The 19511-nt window shown below is 31.7% G+C and overlaps 1 protein-coding gene across 1 annotated transcript in view; it reads right to left on the bottom strand.

Moving 5' to 3' along the window:
* Nucleotides 1–491: 491 nt before the first annotated feature.
* The window catches only part of LOC139528965 (transient receptor potential cation channel subfamily M member 7-like), a 29636-nt gene continuing 10616 nt past the window's right edge, over nucleotides 492–19511 (bottom strand). The window contains exons 8-18 of the mRNA XM_071325210.1: nucleotides 19154–19316; nucleotides 14959–15049; nucleotides 13329–13395; nucleotides 12113–12232; nucleotides 9836–9966; nucleotides 9274–9539; nucleotides 8512–8655; nucleotides 6443–6584; nucleotides 5802–5879; nucleotides 5088–5228; nucleotides 492–641 (exon numbers count right to left, since the gene is read on the bottom strand). Coding sequence (XP_071181311.1) covers nucleotides 492–641; nucleotides 5088–5228; nucleotides 5802–5879; nucleotides 6443–6584; nucleotides 8512–8655; nucleotides 9274–9539; nucleotides 9836–9966; nucleotides 12113–12232; nucleotides 13329–13395; nucleotides 14959–15049; nucleotides 19154–19316 — 1493 coding nt within the window. The remainder of the gene's footprint in view (nucleotides 642–5087; nucleotides 5229–5801; nucleotides 5880–6442; nucleotides 6585–8511; nucleotides 8656–9273; nucleotides 9540–9835; nucleotides 9967–12112; nucleotides 12233–13328; nucleotides 13396–14958; nucleotides 15050–19153; nucleotides 19317–19511) is intronic.

Below are 19511 nucleotides of genomic sequence, written 5' to 3'. Positions count from 1 at the left end.
AATTCAGAGGAAAGTTGCATGATCTGTAATACTTATCAACAACAAATCTTTCCTTCAATTCAGTTGACATGTATCTACCTACTATTGCTCAGTAAGTACGTGTACTTGAGTTCTAACTACAGTCAAGATTTGCCCACATGAATTTCACAGACATCTCACGTGAAATTCACCTCAAATGAGCTTATACATGAAACTAAAGTGAAAATTTTTATGTGAAATTCACATGAATCTGACGTGAAATTTACAACTACAACAAAACCTGATATTTTTCATGATTTAATTCAATTTGATAATTTAGATGTTATTTGAAATACATTTTTTTTTAAATTCATATGAAATTCACATGAGTTTCACAAAACTAAATTCACGTGAGTTTCACGTAAAAGCTCGTTGGAGGTGAAATTCGCGTGAATTTATATTCAGGTGAAATTGATGTGAGTGAAATTTGCCTGTGTATATATAACTGACATATCATTCTACAAAAAACATTTTTATGTGGAGTGACTTACTGCGTATATATTGTCTATAATAAATGTAAATATCCAAACAATACACACAACTTCTATAGGTCTAACTTCATAAGTCCGAAACTCCACTAATACAAAATATGTAAATAGCATCAGAAAAATCAAATACATCAACTGAAAAACAAACACAAAATATGTAAATAACAACTAAAACATCAAAACATTGCCGGGAAAAAAATATTTGATTCGAAACAATCATCACATATTTCTTTTTAAAAAACACACATACATTTATTTCCAATACCATAATTAGTATAATTAATGTATATTATATACTTATATGGAGTTATTTTCTTTCAGAACGTCAGGTCATTCTTTTTCAGAATCAACCCGGACGATACCATGTTTCAATGGTATATGCTCCAAGGCATAAAATAATGACATGTGTAAGGTCATTATTTTCTTTGATAAACATGCAATCTATGATTTAATTTCATTCGTCTAATAGTTTTTTTGTTGCCGATTTGGAAATTTATTTTCTAAAGTTCAACCAATGATAGATGTAAAAGAAACCGTCATTGTAGACCCGCAATTTAATTTTAGAAACAAATTACGTGAATTAAGTTTTGTTGATTTATCGCTATAATAAAGAAACATTATCATATAGGTCAGATGAATTTTAATGTAGACTTTCATAAAATAAATCCAGATTTAACATATGCATTATCTATAACATAGTCTATACAGAATATAAGATAATTTATCATTATTTGAGTTATCAAAAAGGTGGCATTGAAGGTTAACTATACGTAGTTTGAGAAAAATCTCAAGAAACCATAAAATTTGATTCGAGTGTTTAAAAATTAGAATATGGCTTTTGAATCAAAAATACACTCGCTAAAGTATATCAAGTTTTCATTTCCCAAATTATAACCTCATATAGAAGAATAGGGATATACGCTTTATTAAACATTTCTAGTTGGCATTCAGTTAATAAGTGATGTAATCAGCTTTGGTAGTTTCTTGTTCATGCTAATAAACTGAGCCAGTGTTAAAAATCAATAACAAAAACTTGTAGGATTGAACGGTTATAAATTTTGAATTCCTGAGAATCAATTGGGATAAAAGTTAAATCTCTTTTTTTCTTTTGTTTCATAACATTTCAAATATTTCTTTTATAATAACTGAGCAGTGTTTCAGCTCAGAAAAGCTACGATAATTATTGGCTCGAAAGGGTTCCTTACTTATTAACTTTGCCTAATTAAATTATAATTATTAATTACATATAAACAGGTCACTCAAATTATTGTCCGGGATATTAACTCATTTGATTATACATACAAATGTATGTTTTACAAAAAGATGTAATTAAATAAAGACCCTATCAAATGCTTTGAACATTCAACTAGACTTTTTCATTTTCTTCGTTGGGGAAGGGGGGAATAAGAGTTGAGTTCTATACATTGTCAACTACGGTATGTAAGTAGAATCAAAGACATCAAATACATAGATTTTTTTTTTTAAATATATCAAATAAAAAATATCTGTAAATCATAAAACAAAAACAGCATCAAAACAAAATAAAAGTATAAACTGAAAACCAAATTCAAAATTTGAAATAGAATTAGAAACAGAAACAGTAAATAAACAACTGCAAAACATCTGCAAAATATGAAAACATCATTGGAAACATGCAAAAATTGTTAACAGCATCAAAAACATCAAATACATCTATGAAAAACCCATATAAAATATTCAAAGAAAAACAGAAATCCAATGAACTTTAACTAAAATACCAATTTGGAATATTGCAAATCCATAACAAACAAAAAACACAATAAGGTGTTACTGGATTTTGAATAGCATATAATTTCTTTATATTATTATTGGAATTCTTACATAAAACGGTGTTTCTGAAACAAATTATAAAGTGTAAAAGAACTATCCTCCATTTTTTACACTGACAATTAAGTATTAACCTAAACATTAAATTATAAAAATGTTATATTCGAAAAAATAACTAGTGGCTCTACAAAGACTGTTTCACTTACTTTGGTCTATGTTCATATTCAACAAAGGACACTCTCAAATATTGTAGATGAGAATAGTGTGATGATGAGAAAAATATCTTTTGTTAATCACGAAATACTTATCATGTAGTCTGATTGGTGTCTCTCTTTTAACTTAAGTTTTATTAAACACAAAAATAGAGGGCAACACAATCCTCCTGTAATTGGAATCACTCCTATACATGTAGTAGTCTACTTAAAAAGTAGATATTGACTTGTTAATCTTGTTTGTACTCAAAATAAAGTTGACAATGGAAATGGGGAATATGTCAAAGAGATAACAGCCGAAGGCCACCAATGTTTATCTGTTATAATTTGTCATATAAGGCAAGACAGAAAACAACATATGGTGATAATCGTCATGAAGGGCAATAACTTACATGAAAAGTTGTAGGACAATTTCCTCCATTCGTCTTAATTGTAGATCTTATCAGCTGGTCAGTTTTGCTTATTTAAGTTCCTATCTTTTTTTTCTTTTATTAAGATAGAAGGCTTAAACGCAAATTATTTGTAGAGAGGAGTGGACTGATGATCTCAACCTTTAAACTGACTTATTCGGAATATTAAAGTTACGATACTGTTGCCATGTGATCTTATTATTGATTCTCTCTTCTTTGCATAGACAAACACCCACATTTGTTCTAAAACTAGTCGGTGTCAAAATACGGGTTATTCTTCTCATATATTTGATGATGGTATGATACTTAACCCCTATCAGGTGGGATTGTACTGGCTTTGCATTTGACGAAGACATACTCTTTCAATCAGTTTAATTGTGGTCTGGAACTGGCAAGTCAGTAACTGCTAGTAGTTCACTGTTAATTCATATATCATTGTCATTTTGCTTAGTCTCTTTTGTTACCTATTCTGATATCAGACGCCGACTTCTTTGAAAATGAGATTAATATGTGCTTATTGTTATGTGTTTCTTTATTCTACATTAACTAGAGGAATAGGTGAGGCTTGATATCTCACAAACATGTTTTACCGCGCTGCATTTTTACGCCTGTCCCAAGTCAGGAGCCTCTGTCCTTTGTTGGTATTGTATATTTTTTTTTACTTTGTTGATTTGAGTGTTTTGAAGTTGAGTGCGTCGTCCATTTTAACTGTTCTTGTACATAATTTCATTTATAAGCCAGCTCATGAGGGTGGGGGTGTTCTCGCTGTGTTGAAGACCTGCATTGTTAGCCTTCGGTTATTGTCTTCACTTTGATTGGGTTGTTGTTTTTTTCACATACTCTCAATTTTCTTTCTCAATTTTATAAAAAAAGAAGATGTGGTATGATTGCCAATGAGAAAACTATCCACAAAAGACCAAAATGACACAAACATTAACAACTATAGGTCACCGTACGGCCTTCAACAATGAGCAAAGCCCATACCGCATAGTCAGCTATAAAAGGCCCCGATAAGACAATGTAAAACAATTCAAACGAGAAAACTAACGGCCTTATTTAAGTAAAAAAAATGAACGAAAAACAAATATGTATCACAAGCTCGAGATTCGCTCTTTCTATTATAGTTTTTAAGAAGGTACATGTAGGCCGTAATGAAAAATGGTAAATTATTTCATGTAAGGACAATTTCTTCTATTAGAAGTCATCTTACAGTTCTGAGATATATAATATGTATAGACAATCAGTAGAACTCAACATCCTGAACATTTGTTTTTTAATCAAAGTTGTTCTATTTTTCGGCTTCAAAATGATACAAAATTTACATTTTACCCCAATGACCTTTTTTTTTTTTAGCCATGTCGGCCATCTTGGATGACATGCAAAGCCGTCACACTTATTTTTATACTAAATACCAAATGATGATTGTGGCCAAGTTTGATTAAACTTGAACTGTTAGTTTCAGAAGGGGAAGCTTTTGTTAACAAACGACGACGGACGAAGGACAACCATGTTCGATGGACACAAATTGAAGAAAAATACTCAGTTACCACTTATATGAAGTGTTTGTATGGGAAATGAGAAATAACATCTGACAATTAGTAAAAGGTAAACCATTATAGATTTTAAGAACGATCTTCAACACGAAGCCTTGTCTGATGACAAGCAACAACCTAAAACGGGCCCCTCAATGACTAATGTAAAATCATTCAGATAGGAAAACCAATGGTCTTATTTATATGAAAAAAGAAAAAAAAACCGATAAAACTGAGGAAATGACATCAATAACCAATAACCACTGATCACAAGATTCCTAACTTACAGTTGCAAACAAATGCAGCGGCATTGAACGTTTTATTAGGCGCCAACCTTCACCCTTAATTGAAGTAGTGATGTACCATTACAATACAGAAAGACATCGTATAAAATATCAAAACTTCGGAATATTTTTTTTTAAAGATCAAGGTAAAGAGCGCTTCGAAATATGCCTTGATAACAAAAGAATCAAGACAGAAAATACAGTTGATTATTTACTGTTAACAATAATGAACGACAAATCGTTCCTTTTGGGTACAGTATCCCATGTAAAACTATTATATCTTAATCTAAGAAAACTTTTGGATAAATTACTGTTTTATGTAATTACATTAACTTACGGAGTGGTAAGTAAACTTTGCTATTGGTGAAGTAAGAAACGTCAGGAACTTATAAGTAGGCGACATCTTGTTGTCTCCAAGTTTGTCTATATCTAGGACTGGTGTTGCTGCCAGAAAGGGGAACAAACTCACCAGAAATACCTGTATAAAAAGATCAGATTGATAAATGATCACATAAAAAACCTAAAATCTACCCAAAAAAAAACGTTATCATAGATTTATGCTGTAAAACATTGATATTTTTTTGGTGGGTTTGCTTCTATAATAGATACAATTTTGCACTAGTGTCAAAGATGTAAATTTAAAATAGGTTCCCTTTTATATTACTATAAATCCAAAAAGTATTGCCATGTTTTTTTTGGCAAAAAATGGAACGGTATCAGGTTGGCAACAATAAAATTTCATTTTTATAGCTTCGGTAGTGATTTTCCTTCATTGAATGTATGAAATCATATTTATAAGGACTAAACAATAATAAATGCAGAACTAAATTTCCTGAAATGACAGTATATTACAAGCAAGTCACACAGCAGATATTTTGAATGATCGTTAAAAACGTGGGGGGAAAACCTGAACACCAATCCTCATCTGTGTAATAGTAATGCAGCACTGAGATGATTCTACTTTTGTTGTTGTTTATCATGTGATGTATCACATTTTTCAATACAGTGCCAAAATATTCTTTTTCTGTAAGTCAATTTTCAAATGGCTTACCATTTGCCAGGATGACCCTATTCCTCTCTTCCATGTTGAACTGATAGAATTTTGGCACACAACTGATGCCAAAAAAGACTGCAAAAAAAGAAATATCAGGCCTGTAAATACATCTCATGAGATGCCATTGGTGTATACACAGTAACTAAACGATACGAAATAAATGATATCAGCAAATCAATGTAAAGGTATTGTCGTTAAAGAAGATTACATATCGCATTTTTTGCACGAAATAGCCATCTTAAAATAAGTTTGAAGGATCTTCAATCGTTTACCTTAATCTAAATTATCATCAGTGATCAGTTCCTATAACCTTTGTGAGCAGCCATTTTGTTTGCTGTCAAATTTACATCACTATTATATTGCACCTATATCTTAAAGTGTTAGTGGTACCCATTAATTATATATTGTAATTATACTTTTTTTTTTAAATACATGTGTTTCATAGACTGTTTGTTTTTGTTGATTTTTGCAATAATATTGTCGATTTGTCTTCGACCAATGAGTTTGGATATCCTTTAAGTATATTTTGCCCCTCTTTTGTTGATATAATATTTACATTTTTGCAACCTTGTAGTATTCAACTTTATCATATAATTATTCAAACTTATGCAAGCTAACTGCATGATTATTTCTCTTACCTGATTGTCAGCAGAGGCTGCCATCTGCATACTTGTCATATTACTCCACGTTGGTGATCTCCTCTCAGCAATCATCATAGCTGTGGTAGGATCTCTAGAATGACATTCGTCTAGTACGTCTGATGATAATTCATCGAACTCTCTGTAAGATAAGAGAAAATAGTTCCAATGTCCCTTGCGTTGCACATATTTTATATTTCTACGGTCCATAATGCCTATTTAAGAAGTTGATCGTTCACCATTACAAAATGTGTCCGATAGATTACTGATATAAACCCATAGTATATGTTTCATAAACAAAACTTGAAATAATTATTCCCGTGAAAGCGCTAACTCATTTTAAAACAAGTTGATCGTCCACCATTTTAAAACTAGAGATACTGTTTTTAACCTTAAGTTAAAGGTGTTGTTTTAAAAATCTGGAAAAAACTGTACCTGTGAAACAAACGAAACACACGGACGGAAAAAGGGACGGACAGACAAAAACACGCCGGAGAGATAACGGTATTTCCATGTCCCATTTATCGCGTTACGACGGGGACAAAAATTTAAAAAAAACATTTATGATAAGGGGTAAATTTTAAACGTACACATACAACTTGAATAAATACTTCAAGAGAGGAATGAATGTCAGTCAGAATCTGACCAGGCTTTTTTTCAAAAATCAAGTCTCTGCAGTATTGCCATTTGTATACATCTGACGAGTAAAGCCTTTTCCAACGGATTTTCATAGTTCGTCCTTATGTTATAATTTTACACCATTGTCCCAGGTAAGTGGAGGTTCGGGATTCCGCTAACATGTACAAACCCGTTATACTTGATATATTTGTGCCTGTCTCAAGTCAGGAGCCTGTAATTCAGTGGTTTGTTGTTTGTTGATGCGCTACAGATTTTTTTTCATTTTTGTACATAAATTATGCTGTTATTTTTCTCGTTAGAATTGTTTAACATTAGTTATTTTGAGGACTATTATAGCTGAATATGCAGTATGGGCGTTGTTGAAGACCGTACGGTGGGTGACCTATAGTTGTTAATGTATGTGTCATTTTGGGCTCTTGTGAAGAGTTGCCTCATCGGCAATTATACCACATCTTCTTTTTTTAACTTACATAAACTATGTGCTCCTTTTTTTAAGAAAAGAAATAGCTCCCTCATAATATGACACCTAACTCTAGAAAATAGAAATAGCTTCATCAAAATATGACCAACACCTCTAGAAAAGAAACTTATAACTCGAAACCTGAGCAATAATTATTCGAGACGATTGACATGCCTGGAAACATGAACAATTATTCTTCAAAAAAATATTTGCCAAAGAAAATGTAACTACACACCTTAAACCAAAATTGCAACATGCATGTTATATAGGACTTACATATGGACAGAGAAAACAAATAGAATCACAAACCAAAAAAACGTAATGCATGTACTAACAATGAAAGGAAGGTCAAACATGTTTAACTAGAAATAGGAAGCTGTGGTATGAGTGCCAATGAGAAAACTCTCGATCCAAATAACAAATTAAAAAAAGTAAACCATTATAGGTCAATGAACGGCCTTCAACACACGACGAACAACATGATATAAAGGGCCCCAAAATTACTAGTGTAAAACCATTCAAACCGGAAAACTAACAGTCTAATCTATATTAAAAATCAAGAAACAAGAAACACGTATAAGTTACACAAACAAACGACAACTACTGTACATCAGATATCTGACAGGTGCAAATATTTGCAGCGTAATTTCACGTTTAAATGGTACCAAACTTTCTCCCTTTTTCTGAAACAATAGCATAACATCACAACATAAAAACCACACGATAAACTGTTCTTCAATAGTTAAGGTACACTTATGTAATTGGGTTTTTTGAGTGGAATATAGTTGAAAAATGAGTGCAGAAAAGTACATAAAAGAATTCATTAAGAATAACGAGGTGCTACAATATTCAGAATAAAGAAAAATGGGACAAATAGATAAGGACCAGAACTTAACAAAAAGGAACTTCATCCAGACCCTTTTATTGGATTTTTTTTTAACAACACAAAACTGTTTCTCTATCCACCTACTCTTTATATGCTAAGACTTTATTTTTGACAGACAACTCATTTCTGTGTATATAGTTGGCTAAGGAGAAATGTATTCTGGAAGCTGCTACTGTACTTGTCACTGGTTCACTTCCCATCTTTAGTGCAAAGTTGGCCATCTGCTGTCTGAAAATAGTGCAAAATCCATTTCAATTGTTGGAGAGTCACTACACAAACAAAACATAGGTCCTAACTTCGTCAGTGATTTTCTTATTTTAACAGATATATATTTTCTCTTATTTTTGAGATATTGAGATAAGACGTGGCACGGTACTTGTCTATCCCAAATTCATGTATTTGGTTTTGAGGTTATATTTGTTATTCTCGTGGTGTTTTGTCTGTTGCTTGGTCCGTTTCTGTGTGTGTTGCGTTTCGGTGTTGTGTCGTTGTTCTCCTCTTATATTTAATGCGTTTCCCTCGGTTTTAGTTTGTTACCCCGATTTTGTATTTTGTCCATGGATTTATGAGTTTTGAACAGCGGTATACTACTGTTGCCTTTATATATAATGATTTCAGTTTGTTCCAGTATTCAACATTTCACAATAATGAATACACTAAATTTCAATCAATTTTTGCATTAAAAAATCTATAGTAACGTAAAAATAACACATACATATACAATACCTTTCCGATGTTAACAGTGATTGGTAATCCTCAGTATGAAGACAAACAAGTACAGCTAGTGATTATACGAATATTTGCATATTGTCTTTTTTCACGTAATATACATTTATAAAAACTTACCTAAGTAGTAATGCTGACCAGATAAGCAATTGTTTGTATGGATATTTAAAGTGTTGAGGTTTATTCTTATTTCTTTCATTGTCAATATCAATATCATTATCATCCGTATCTTCTTCTTCTTCTTCCATGTCATAATCAAACTTGTCCATTAACTTAACCACAATTTTAGACAATTTCTCCATTTTCATTTCTTCATTCTCGTTCATATGCAGTTTAGTGATTAACTGTTTTAAAGGCATGTTATTTATATCGATTTCTTTCAATGCCTAAAATTGATAAAATTACAAAATTTTAATTTATATATATCATATTTCAAAGTACATGTATATGCGAGAGAGAAAAAAAAGAACTAAACCATGTTTCGGGTGACCAACAAACAATTGAACTGAACTATTTACGAGATATTATCATATTTCAATATATCAAACACAAAACAAAATGGCACATGTCATACAAAGTTTTCTATGGATATGTGTTTCAAAGATCACGTGAAGGAACTTTTCATTAATAAATTTGATGTTTATTAACAAACAAAACAAATATTATCCGAATAAAATATTACCAAGTCGTACAGTTTTAACAATCTTTTACTGGTGAGAAAATCTCTCATCACGACTACATGGTTCAAAATTATCTGCACAAACTTTACATTATCAGTTAGTATGGCTGTCTCCATCGCTTCATCCAAACTTTCTATAAAACAGTGATATACAATGTGAAAAGCATCATCAGAATCATATACGCATTTTGATACACTAAATGTATACACTAAATGATACACTAATTATCGGATATGTTCCTTACGTCGTAACTACAATCCCCTTCCATTTCATGAATGACCTACCGAATTAGACTATTTACCGGATTTGTAATCACATAAGCAACACGACGGGTGCCGCATGTGGAGCAGGATCTGCTTATCCTTCCGGAGCACCTGATATCACCCCTGGTTTTTGGTGGGGTTCGTGTTGTTTATTCTTTAGTTTTCTATGTTGTGTCATGTGTACTATTTTTTTTCTGTTTGTCTTTTTCATTTTTAGCCATGGCGTTGTCAGTTTGTGTTAGATTTACGAGTTTGACTGTCCCTTAGGTATCTTTCGTCCCTCTTTTGATACAATCATAAATGAGCCATTTCATGAAAAACGGTAGAAACGCAAAATTTAAAAAGTATTTTTATCCTTATCCATCTGATGAGTTAAGCTTTTTTCAACTGATTATTATAGTTCGTTCTTATGTTGTACTGTTATACCGCTGTCCCTGGAGTTTAGGGGTTGGGATCCGGCTAACATGTTAAACCCCAACACATTCTGTATTTGTGCCTGTCCTAAGTCAGGAGCCTGTAATTCAGTGTGTAACATGTTTGTTTTTCGATAATTTTTTTGTACATAAATCACTCCGTTGCTTTTCTAGTTTTAATTGTTTTACGTTGTCATTTCGGGGCCTTGTATTGCTGAATATGCGGTATGGGCTTTGCTCATTGTAGAAGGCCGTACGGTAACCTATAGTTGAAAGTGACAATGGAAATGGGAAATGTGTCAAAGAGAAAACAACCCGACCATAGAGAAGCAAAAGTTATTAATTTCTGTGTCATTTTGTCTTGTGGAAAGTTGTGTCATTGGCAATCAAACTACATCATGTTTTATAGTTATTGTTTGCAGACTTGTGATCAATGAAAAGTAAAATAACAAAACTACCGAACTCCAAGAGAAATTAAAAAAAAACACTGCTAATATGATTATATGATTATATGATTGAGATGTAACCTATTCAAATTCAGTGCTTATGTTGCTTTCTTATTTCACAGCGATATAATATTGTAACTTCAATTATTTGACTGGGGCGGAGTTTAACCGGTTTGCTCATAATAGACCAGTCTATCTATAGTGAGGTATTTTAGGAAAAACTCATCAGTGACTTTTCCAGTCATTGTTTTGTAAATTCATTTGAGGTAACTGATAGGTAATTAAAAATCAGTAATAAATAAAACGGCAATTATCCTTATCACACACATCTTAAAATGGACTATGCTTATGTAAACTAAAATGTAAGATCCGCCTGATCAGTTGAAATTACATTGGTAATAACTTGATGTTTGGTGTGCCCCAATACTCAATGTTAAAGACCGTACTTTGAACTATAATTGTTTACTTTAATAAATTGTGAAGTGGATGCACAGTTGTGTCATTAGCACTCATACCGCATCTTATTGTATTTATTCACTCCCGCTCTTCCTTTTTTTTTTACGAATTTGATTTATTTCTGATTCTAAATTGATATGTTTTGTTTAAGTGCACTCACTTAATGCTCTTCTATAGCAATGGGAGAAAAGATATTGGTTAAAAAGCACATGAAAATGCAATTTATTTGGACAGCGGTTGGAATATCATTCAAAGACGATTGATTTGAAATTACTTTACTTAAATTTTTAATTCCAAAACACAAGTTGACATCCTTTAGTATATGTTGTCTTAAATGTAATGATGTTACTACTGAGTCTATTTCTTAATGTATAGGTAGAAAAAGTAGTGACTGTGGGTTTGGTTTTTTTTCGTTGGAGACAATTTTCGTGGATTTTGTGGGTAAAGTTGACCACGAAATAAAATTTTTAACGATTCACTAATTTTCTATAGGCTTGTATGCAGACTTTTGACACACCATGAAAATCAAATATCCATAGACATGTATGTTCTCTTTAAGCCACGTCAATTGATACCCAATAAATTAATTCACAGCAGTATTTCTTTAAGTTTTCAGTAAGCGTCGTTTCACAGATGATTTGGTCCATATATTAGAAATCTTTGAAAGAATTATTTTTTTTCTTTATACATGTATAACTAACCTTTACTCCACAAAGCATCTTCCCTGAATATTTCTTCTTGTGCTATGTCAGCCCTGTCCCATTTCAGAGCCAGTTTTAATCTCTCTAATCTCTGTTGTTCTGTTACTTCACCAGCTTTAGCTGTAATATAATGGTGCAAAAGTTCCATAGACAGAGATAACTTAGCTGGATTAATGTACAAGTATTTATTAATTTACGTTTTTTTTATTAAGTTTAGCCTGCCAATTGATATTTTATCGGTTGTTTTTCTATGTTGTGATGCTATGCTATTGTTTAAGAAAAAGGTAGAAGTTTTGGTACCATTAAAACGTTTAATCCCGCTGCAAATGTTTGCACCTGTCCATAGTTAGGAATCGCATGTACAGTAGTTGCGTTTGTTTATGTAATTTATACGTGTTTTTCGTTTCTCGTTTTTTATATATATATATACTAGTAATTTTGGGGCCCTTTATAGCTTGTTGTTCGGTGTGAGCCAAGGCGTCGTGTTGAAGGCCGTACATTGACCTATAATGATTTCCTTTTCCAAATTGTTATTTGGATGGAGAGTTGTCTCATTGGCACTCAAACAACATCTTCCTATATCTATGTTTATTATTACTTGTTTAACTAAATTATGTGTACAAATTAGAGATGTATTACTTATGATGGATAGGGTCATTATAACCAGTTGTTGGTAATACAATATATATATCATATTATAATTTTATTGAGATTATGAACGAACATTTGCCAGTTGTAGTTAATCATTTGTGAACAAGCCATTGGTTCATACAAAACCTCTGCTTCAGTGTATACAAAATCTTTGCATCAGTGTATACAAAATCTTTGCATCAGTGTATACAAAATCGTTATCAAAAACTCAATATCGTATACAAACTATCTGACTGCAAATTGGGTCCATAAAAGTGGTATATCTTAAGTACATTTTACTAAAAAGCATTATACATTTCTTTAAACATCTCCTTCCCTGAAGAAGTCAACGGAATGTCATCCAATTTGGGGAAACACTGTTTGACATGTACATGAAATCACCATATATATTTACAAGTATTTAATGTTTACCTTGAAATCACAATAAAATAACATTGAATATCTGACAGCAAAATACCAATAATCACTCTTTGATAGCAAAATATATATTTTTATGCATATATAGGATGTTACCATTCATAAGATTAGTTAAATAATTATAAATTGTAGAAACAAGTATCCATACCTTTTAGTAAAATCTTCAGAATTTCACGATCGAGTTCTTCATGTTTGTTTATATGAAATATACTGATCTGAAATTAGATGATACATTTAGAATATATAAGTATGTCTGATAAATTGAGCATCTTATAAAATGTTTAAATCATATGGTCTTCTGCAAATAACAATTATGTGATTAGCTAATGACAAATAGCATCTCTACATGTGGCCATTTCTATCAATGAACAAGCATTTGGTCATGTTAATACATTATGTCCTACTTTATAAAACTTCATTGTTTTGGAACGAAATGCTAACTTATTCGTTAATTTGTTATATTTTCTGCATAAAGAAATATCTCCTGGTGCAAATATTAAAGAATTGATATTAGTCCATCAGCTGGTAGGGCAAAAATTCAGTTCTGTGTTACACCCTAGGGTACCACAATTTTTTTTGTATAAATGTAAAGAGTAATATCAGGAGAATATTTTAAGAGGTGTTAGACTTTTGAAAAAGTGTCCAAAAGGGGTTAAAAGGGGACTTATTTAAGGGTATATCAAAATTTTTGTTTTGCACATATTTACAGAAATATGTAAAAATAACAAATATACAGTACTATAATTTTTATTAAATGGAACACATCATATCTTATTTAAACGCAGGCTAATTTTAAATTAATTTTTAAATTGGTGAGGACCAAGAAAAAAGGGGGAGGGTAATTTCCAAAAATCATGATTTTGAATGAAAAGAAGCATAGGTACTAATTTTCTTGATAAACTGGTATATTTTTTCACATTGAAACATAGATCATAAAGTATATAAAGGCTGTTGAAAAAAAAAACTAAAGGTAAGAAACAAAAACATAGAATCAACGACAAACACAAATATAAGCAACCAGAAATGCACGATTCTGTCACAAATTTATTCATCACATTCATGAAATAACTCACATATTAAAACGTACTAAGCTGTCAGAGTTTCTAGATTTCTATTTTTTTTTTAATTAACAACCGAATCACCACATTGTAAGGTCACGCAGAAGGTCAATCCAAAGAATCATCATCAGTTTGGTCACCTGCATCTACCGAATTATCATTATCATCATTTCTATCATCTTCGTCGTCATCGTTAGCAATATCAACGATTTGATAATGTTTATATCTACAAGCTTTCGAGCATTAACATATAGATATCTGTTCAGGATAAACCTTGTTGAACACATGATCATCTTTTTTGGCACAATCAGCTTTACATGAACAGCACATCAGAATTATCAAAGCATATAACGCTGGTGGTTGGTCTAGCAAATTGATACTGACCAAAGCGCTCTAAATAATCCAACCATAGTTGTTTGGCAACAGACCAGTGTTCTTTTTAAGAGCAGATGATTTCCAAATCTTCGTCCGAAAGTTGGCTTGTTTAATGTGCTTTAACATTGCATCTTTTGCATTTCAAAACGTTCTGATCTTTATTCATCGATATTTTTAATTTCGTAGCCATATACAAAACACGATAACCCCTCGAGTGATTTGACAACTCTTCGCCAACCTCTTCAAAGGTTTCATTAAGATGGAATAGACCATCTGAAAACTCCACATAAAGTGTCAAAAAGCTGAATGCTTTGCTTTTTTTTCTTTACCAGACAAAACACTTACTAAATCACAACCTGTATTGGCGTGAAATCCTGGCAGTTTTCTACAAACATTCTCACCAAATTTTGCACATATTGATTGCACATTTAATAATCTGCATTTGGAAGATGTATCTGTCAGACTAACGATGTTAGAATTGATATGCAACTGTGAAAATAGAAAGCTAATACTTCCAATTCAGTGTCAGAAGGTTTTTTAACAATGGGTTCGTAACCTTTGTCAGCTGCATGTTTTTGCTTTAAGACACATTTTTTTATCGGCTTCTTCCTGTTTGATTGTAAGCTAAAACCATTCTACCTCTTCAAAGGTTTCATTAAGATGGAATAGACCATCTGAAAACTCCACATAAAGTGTCAAAAAGCTGAATGCTTTGCTTTTTTTTCTTTACCAGACAAAACACTTACTAAATCACAACCTGTATTGGCGTGAAATCCTGGCAGTTTTCTACAAACATTCTCACCAAATTTTGCACATATTGATTGCACATTTAATAATCTGCATTTGGAAGATGTATCTGTCAGACTAACGATGTTAGAATTGATATGCAACTGTGAAAATAGAAAGCTAATACTTCCAATTCAGTGTCAGAAGGTTTTTTAACAATGGGTTCGTAACCTTTGTCAGCTGCATGTTTTTGCTTTAAGACACATTTTTTTATCGGCTTCTTCCTGTTTGATTGTAAGCTAAAACCATTCTACGCTATTTCATTTTGAACATATATTTTGTGGCACATAAAATGTGATACAAATAAATCAATACATTCAAGTGTAAATCTATAGGATTGTTTACTCTTTTCAAAACCAAAGAATTCAACAAAAGCAACTTAGGTTCCCCCAACTTACAAACATTTCTTCCATTCCCAAGAACACGATTGTGATGGTTTAGAACTTATCGTAATGATTTGCCCTCCCAAGGACCTGCCGTTCTAATTTCTTTATGAATATTGTGGGATACTAATCAGTGACAAAATCAATGCGGGACCACTTTTCGAAACTAAAAGGATGGTTTTTAAAAAAATAATTGCCAAATCGAAAAAAAGTGCTTGGTATCCTAGTAATTAATGATTTGAATAACTGCAATGTCATCAAATATCCACATGCTTTCCTAAGGATTGAGCCTTTTCTAAAAGATCACTCAGAACAGATTTTAATTTTTCATTACATGTGTACCATCAAAATTTGCAAGAGACATTGGAAGAGGACCTAATTCAAACTTAAGAACCTATCGCATAACCAACTATCTTGTCTGGGTTATGACAAGCAGGCGACATTTTGTTATCTGCTCTCAATGTTTTGTTGTTCTTATCAGCCATTATCTGCTTGCCTTTTATTACCTATTTTAAAAATGTAAGCAATGATTTTCTTTTGAGTGTTTTGAAGATATCGGTTGACTTTTGAATAAGCCGTTCCGAAATGAAAATTTCTGAAGCAAATTTTCCCTTTTCATACGCGTTTAGAAGGTTACACATTAATTCCAAAGAAGCAACAGAACCCGAGAACAAGCCAAATAACTGCTTAGATGTTTTAATGGAATTAGCCAGCTTTGCAGTGTCTAAAACAAGAGTTTTTCTGAGTTCTTTTTGGGCGGATGTTTCAGGGTTAACCATTCCTACCAAATCTCGACATTTTAAGGATATTGAAGCTCTTTCATGTGCATTTATCAACCAATTAACGTTTATCAGAATCTTTATTTTAACTGAAACCAACAAAGCTATTTTTGTCTCTCTAAGAAACCTAAGAAAGTAAAAAGTATTGCCAAATCCCACATCTGACTATTTGACGTTCGTTCAAAGCGATGTTTGTCGATTGAATGACTTAAAAAGCTTAAGTCAATCACTACATAGCTAAAACACAAAATTTTATCACGAACACCTTTATTGAGTTCGATAGAGTGCACCTTTTCCTAACGCAAAAAAAATCACCTTAATTTGTATTTTTTCATAAATATTTCGTTAAACATTCACTTTATAAAATAATTTGTCTAACAAAAACATCATAAATCGACAATTAAATGTTCGTTTTCAGTTGCAAATTGATAATGTTTATGTGTGAATACATTGTAGATGTTGTAAACTGAATCAAAGACGGTAATTTGATGATTTCCGGTATTTCACGAGTATTTGCACGTACATATATTTTATTAAATAATTCATATTTAAGACGATATATAAATACTGCAAATGATTTAAACACTGCTTTATGATCAATTCTCAAGTTTAATTAACTAAAACGGGTAATTGTATAACGAATTTCTTTATGAAAGGAGAAAATATGCCTTAATTTGAACCCCAAAAATCAGATTGTTTGTTATGTAAAAAAACATATTTTTTTAAACAAAAAATCTGCCGAGTTACATTTAATATGATAGTTTTGTATCTGTTTTAGTTGTTTAAACCTATACTTTATTTTTTTTTAATCGCTATATATTAAAAAAAAAAAAATTACTAAGTCGTGATTAATAAATGAGGGGATCATTGGAAGGGACGTTTTTAATCCTCTTTTGGACACTTTTTTTTTAGTCTAACACCTTGTATTTTATCAATAAGAAAATGAAGTTGAATTCTATCCAAAAAAATCGCGGTACCCTGGGGTGTAACACAAACTCCTTAACTAGCGCGCTTTTAAGAACTAGCTGATGAACTATATGTTTATAGAACAAAGTGAGTAAAAATAATTATTATCATGATTTTTTAAGTCCATTGTCTATAACACTTGAAAAAAAATCATCCAAACTTAAAAACAAAATAACTGCATCTTGCAATTTTCAGAGCAGAAAACCTATATCAAGGAAACAAGAAAGCAAACACAAGCCCGGTAATATGTTGGAGAAACATATTGCGTATGCAGGCGCTGCTGGAATATTGCTAAATAGAAATTGAAATTTCTCAATTGTGAAGCTTAAATCATCTCTTTCGTCGTACAGTTTGGTTTTCAACCGACGATTTTTGTAAAAATCTTGATGTAAGAAGAGGGACACAATTGTTTACCATTGTTTTTATTAATTTTTTGGGCCTTTTAAACATTTTTATATTCCAGCGTTTTGAAGAAAAAGCCCTCGTCGGGCGTAAATATTAAATTTTAATTCTAGTATCTATGATGAGTTTATTCCCATTGGAATGCTGATAGTTTATACCATCAAATCTTCAATCAAAGTGGGAAAATGTTTGACCCCTTATTCTATGATTTGACAGGCGGCCAGAGGAGACCAAATCGATAGATCCCTTAGCTCGGGGACTAATCAGAACATTACAAATAAACCTCTATCATGTCTATAGACTATAAAATATTTGCAATACTAGTATGAATATGTTGCACAAATATTATATAAAAATTACAATTAGAGGTATTATATTTAATAGAGACATATAACGATTTGGTGTGAATACGGTATTTCAAGATTACAAATGGTCTGTTATTGTGTTGGTTAAATATCAAAGACAAAACAATCTGAGAATACGAAGCGGAAAAAAATATAAAAGTAAAAATATCGTTCTTGAACAGTTTGACATATTAAAAAAAATGTGTTTATTTCAGAAAAAAAAGGACAGAGAAAAGATCAATGTCTTACCATATCTTTCTTTGTAATACAACTTTTTACATTTTCAAACACATTATTGATCCCATCATCAGCCTTCTGTTTAGCCTTAGGATCGTCCTTGTCTGCTAGCTTCAATTCAAAGTACGCTTTCGTTATCATGTTACGAATCTTGTTCTTGATTTAGAAAAGATAATAAATAATATCAATGTTGAATTCTGATCAAAGGATGGTTTTCCTGTTTTAAATCAACGATCAAGTTGAGACCAGTTCAGAACATTTTGGTTCATTATTTTCATTCTTTTTGGTATCAAGATGTTTTCTTGACTTTGACATAGAAAGAAGAAAATATTCTGTATTTTATAAAGTTCAATTGTACTTTATAGTATTTTAATCAGTCCCTAACGGGGTTTTTTAATGAATGTACTTTTTTGGCATACTTTCATCTCTCAGTTGAAGAATTTAAGAAAACAAAACTTGTATAAACATTGATTTTTATAGATTTTCGTTCTTTAAAACAAAGTATGTTTGTTTTTGTATGAATAAAATGATTATACAAAACACAAACATAATTCTATGACGGATGGTTACTTAAACAGAAGGTATATCACCATGATTACATATATCTTTAAAATAAATCATGTGCAATGAGAGATTCATTTACCCTTTCTCTTGATTGGTGTAAGCATACACTAGTATATCAGCTGCTCTACCAGTACCCTCACACAAGATAACAGGAATATTATGTTCTAGAGAGGTTTTTGCATCTTCTATAGCATCCTTACCTCCTTCTACTACAATCAATACAACTGGTATCCCCTCTCCACCTGTAAAATGAAATAAAAGAAGAAATCGTCTATGGAACATTGTTGCTGCGGAACCGTAGCTGTTAGGTCCTCATGTTATTTGTTGACTAGTTGCGGACTATAGAGCTACTGATTTTCCTACTTTAAAGCGTTCGGAATTGCAACCCAGGATCAGGTCGCACTTATTTTCCAAAATTCATCGTTTATAATCAATGC

This window comes from Mytilus edulis, chromosome 6, assembly GCF_963676685.1.
Source record: "Mytilus edulis chromosome 6, xbMytEdul2.2, whole genome shotgun sequence".
Classification (NCBI taxonomy): Eukaryota; Metazoa; Mollusca; class Bivalvia; order Mytilida; family Mytilidae; genus Mytilus; species Mytilus edulis.
This window is presented reverse-complemented; position numbering and strand designations above follow the sequence as displayed.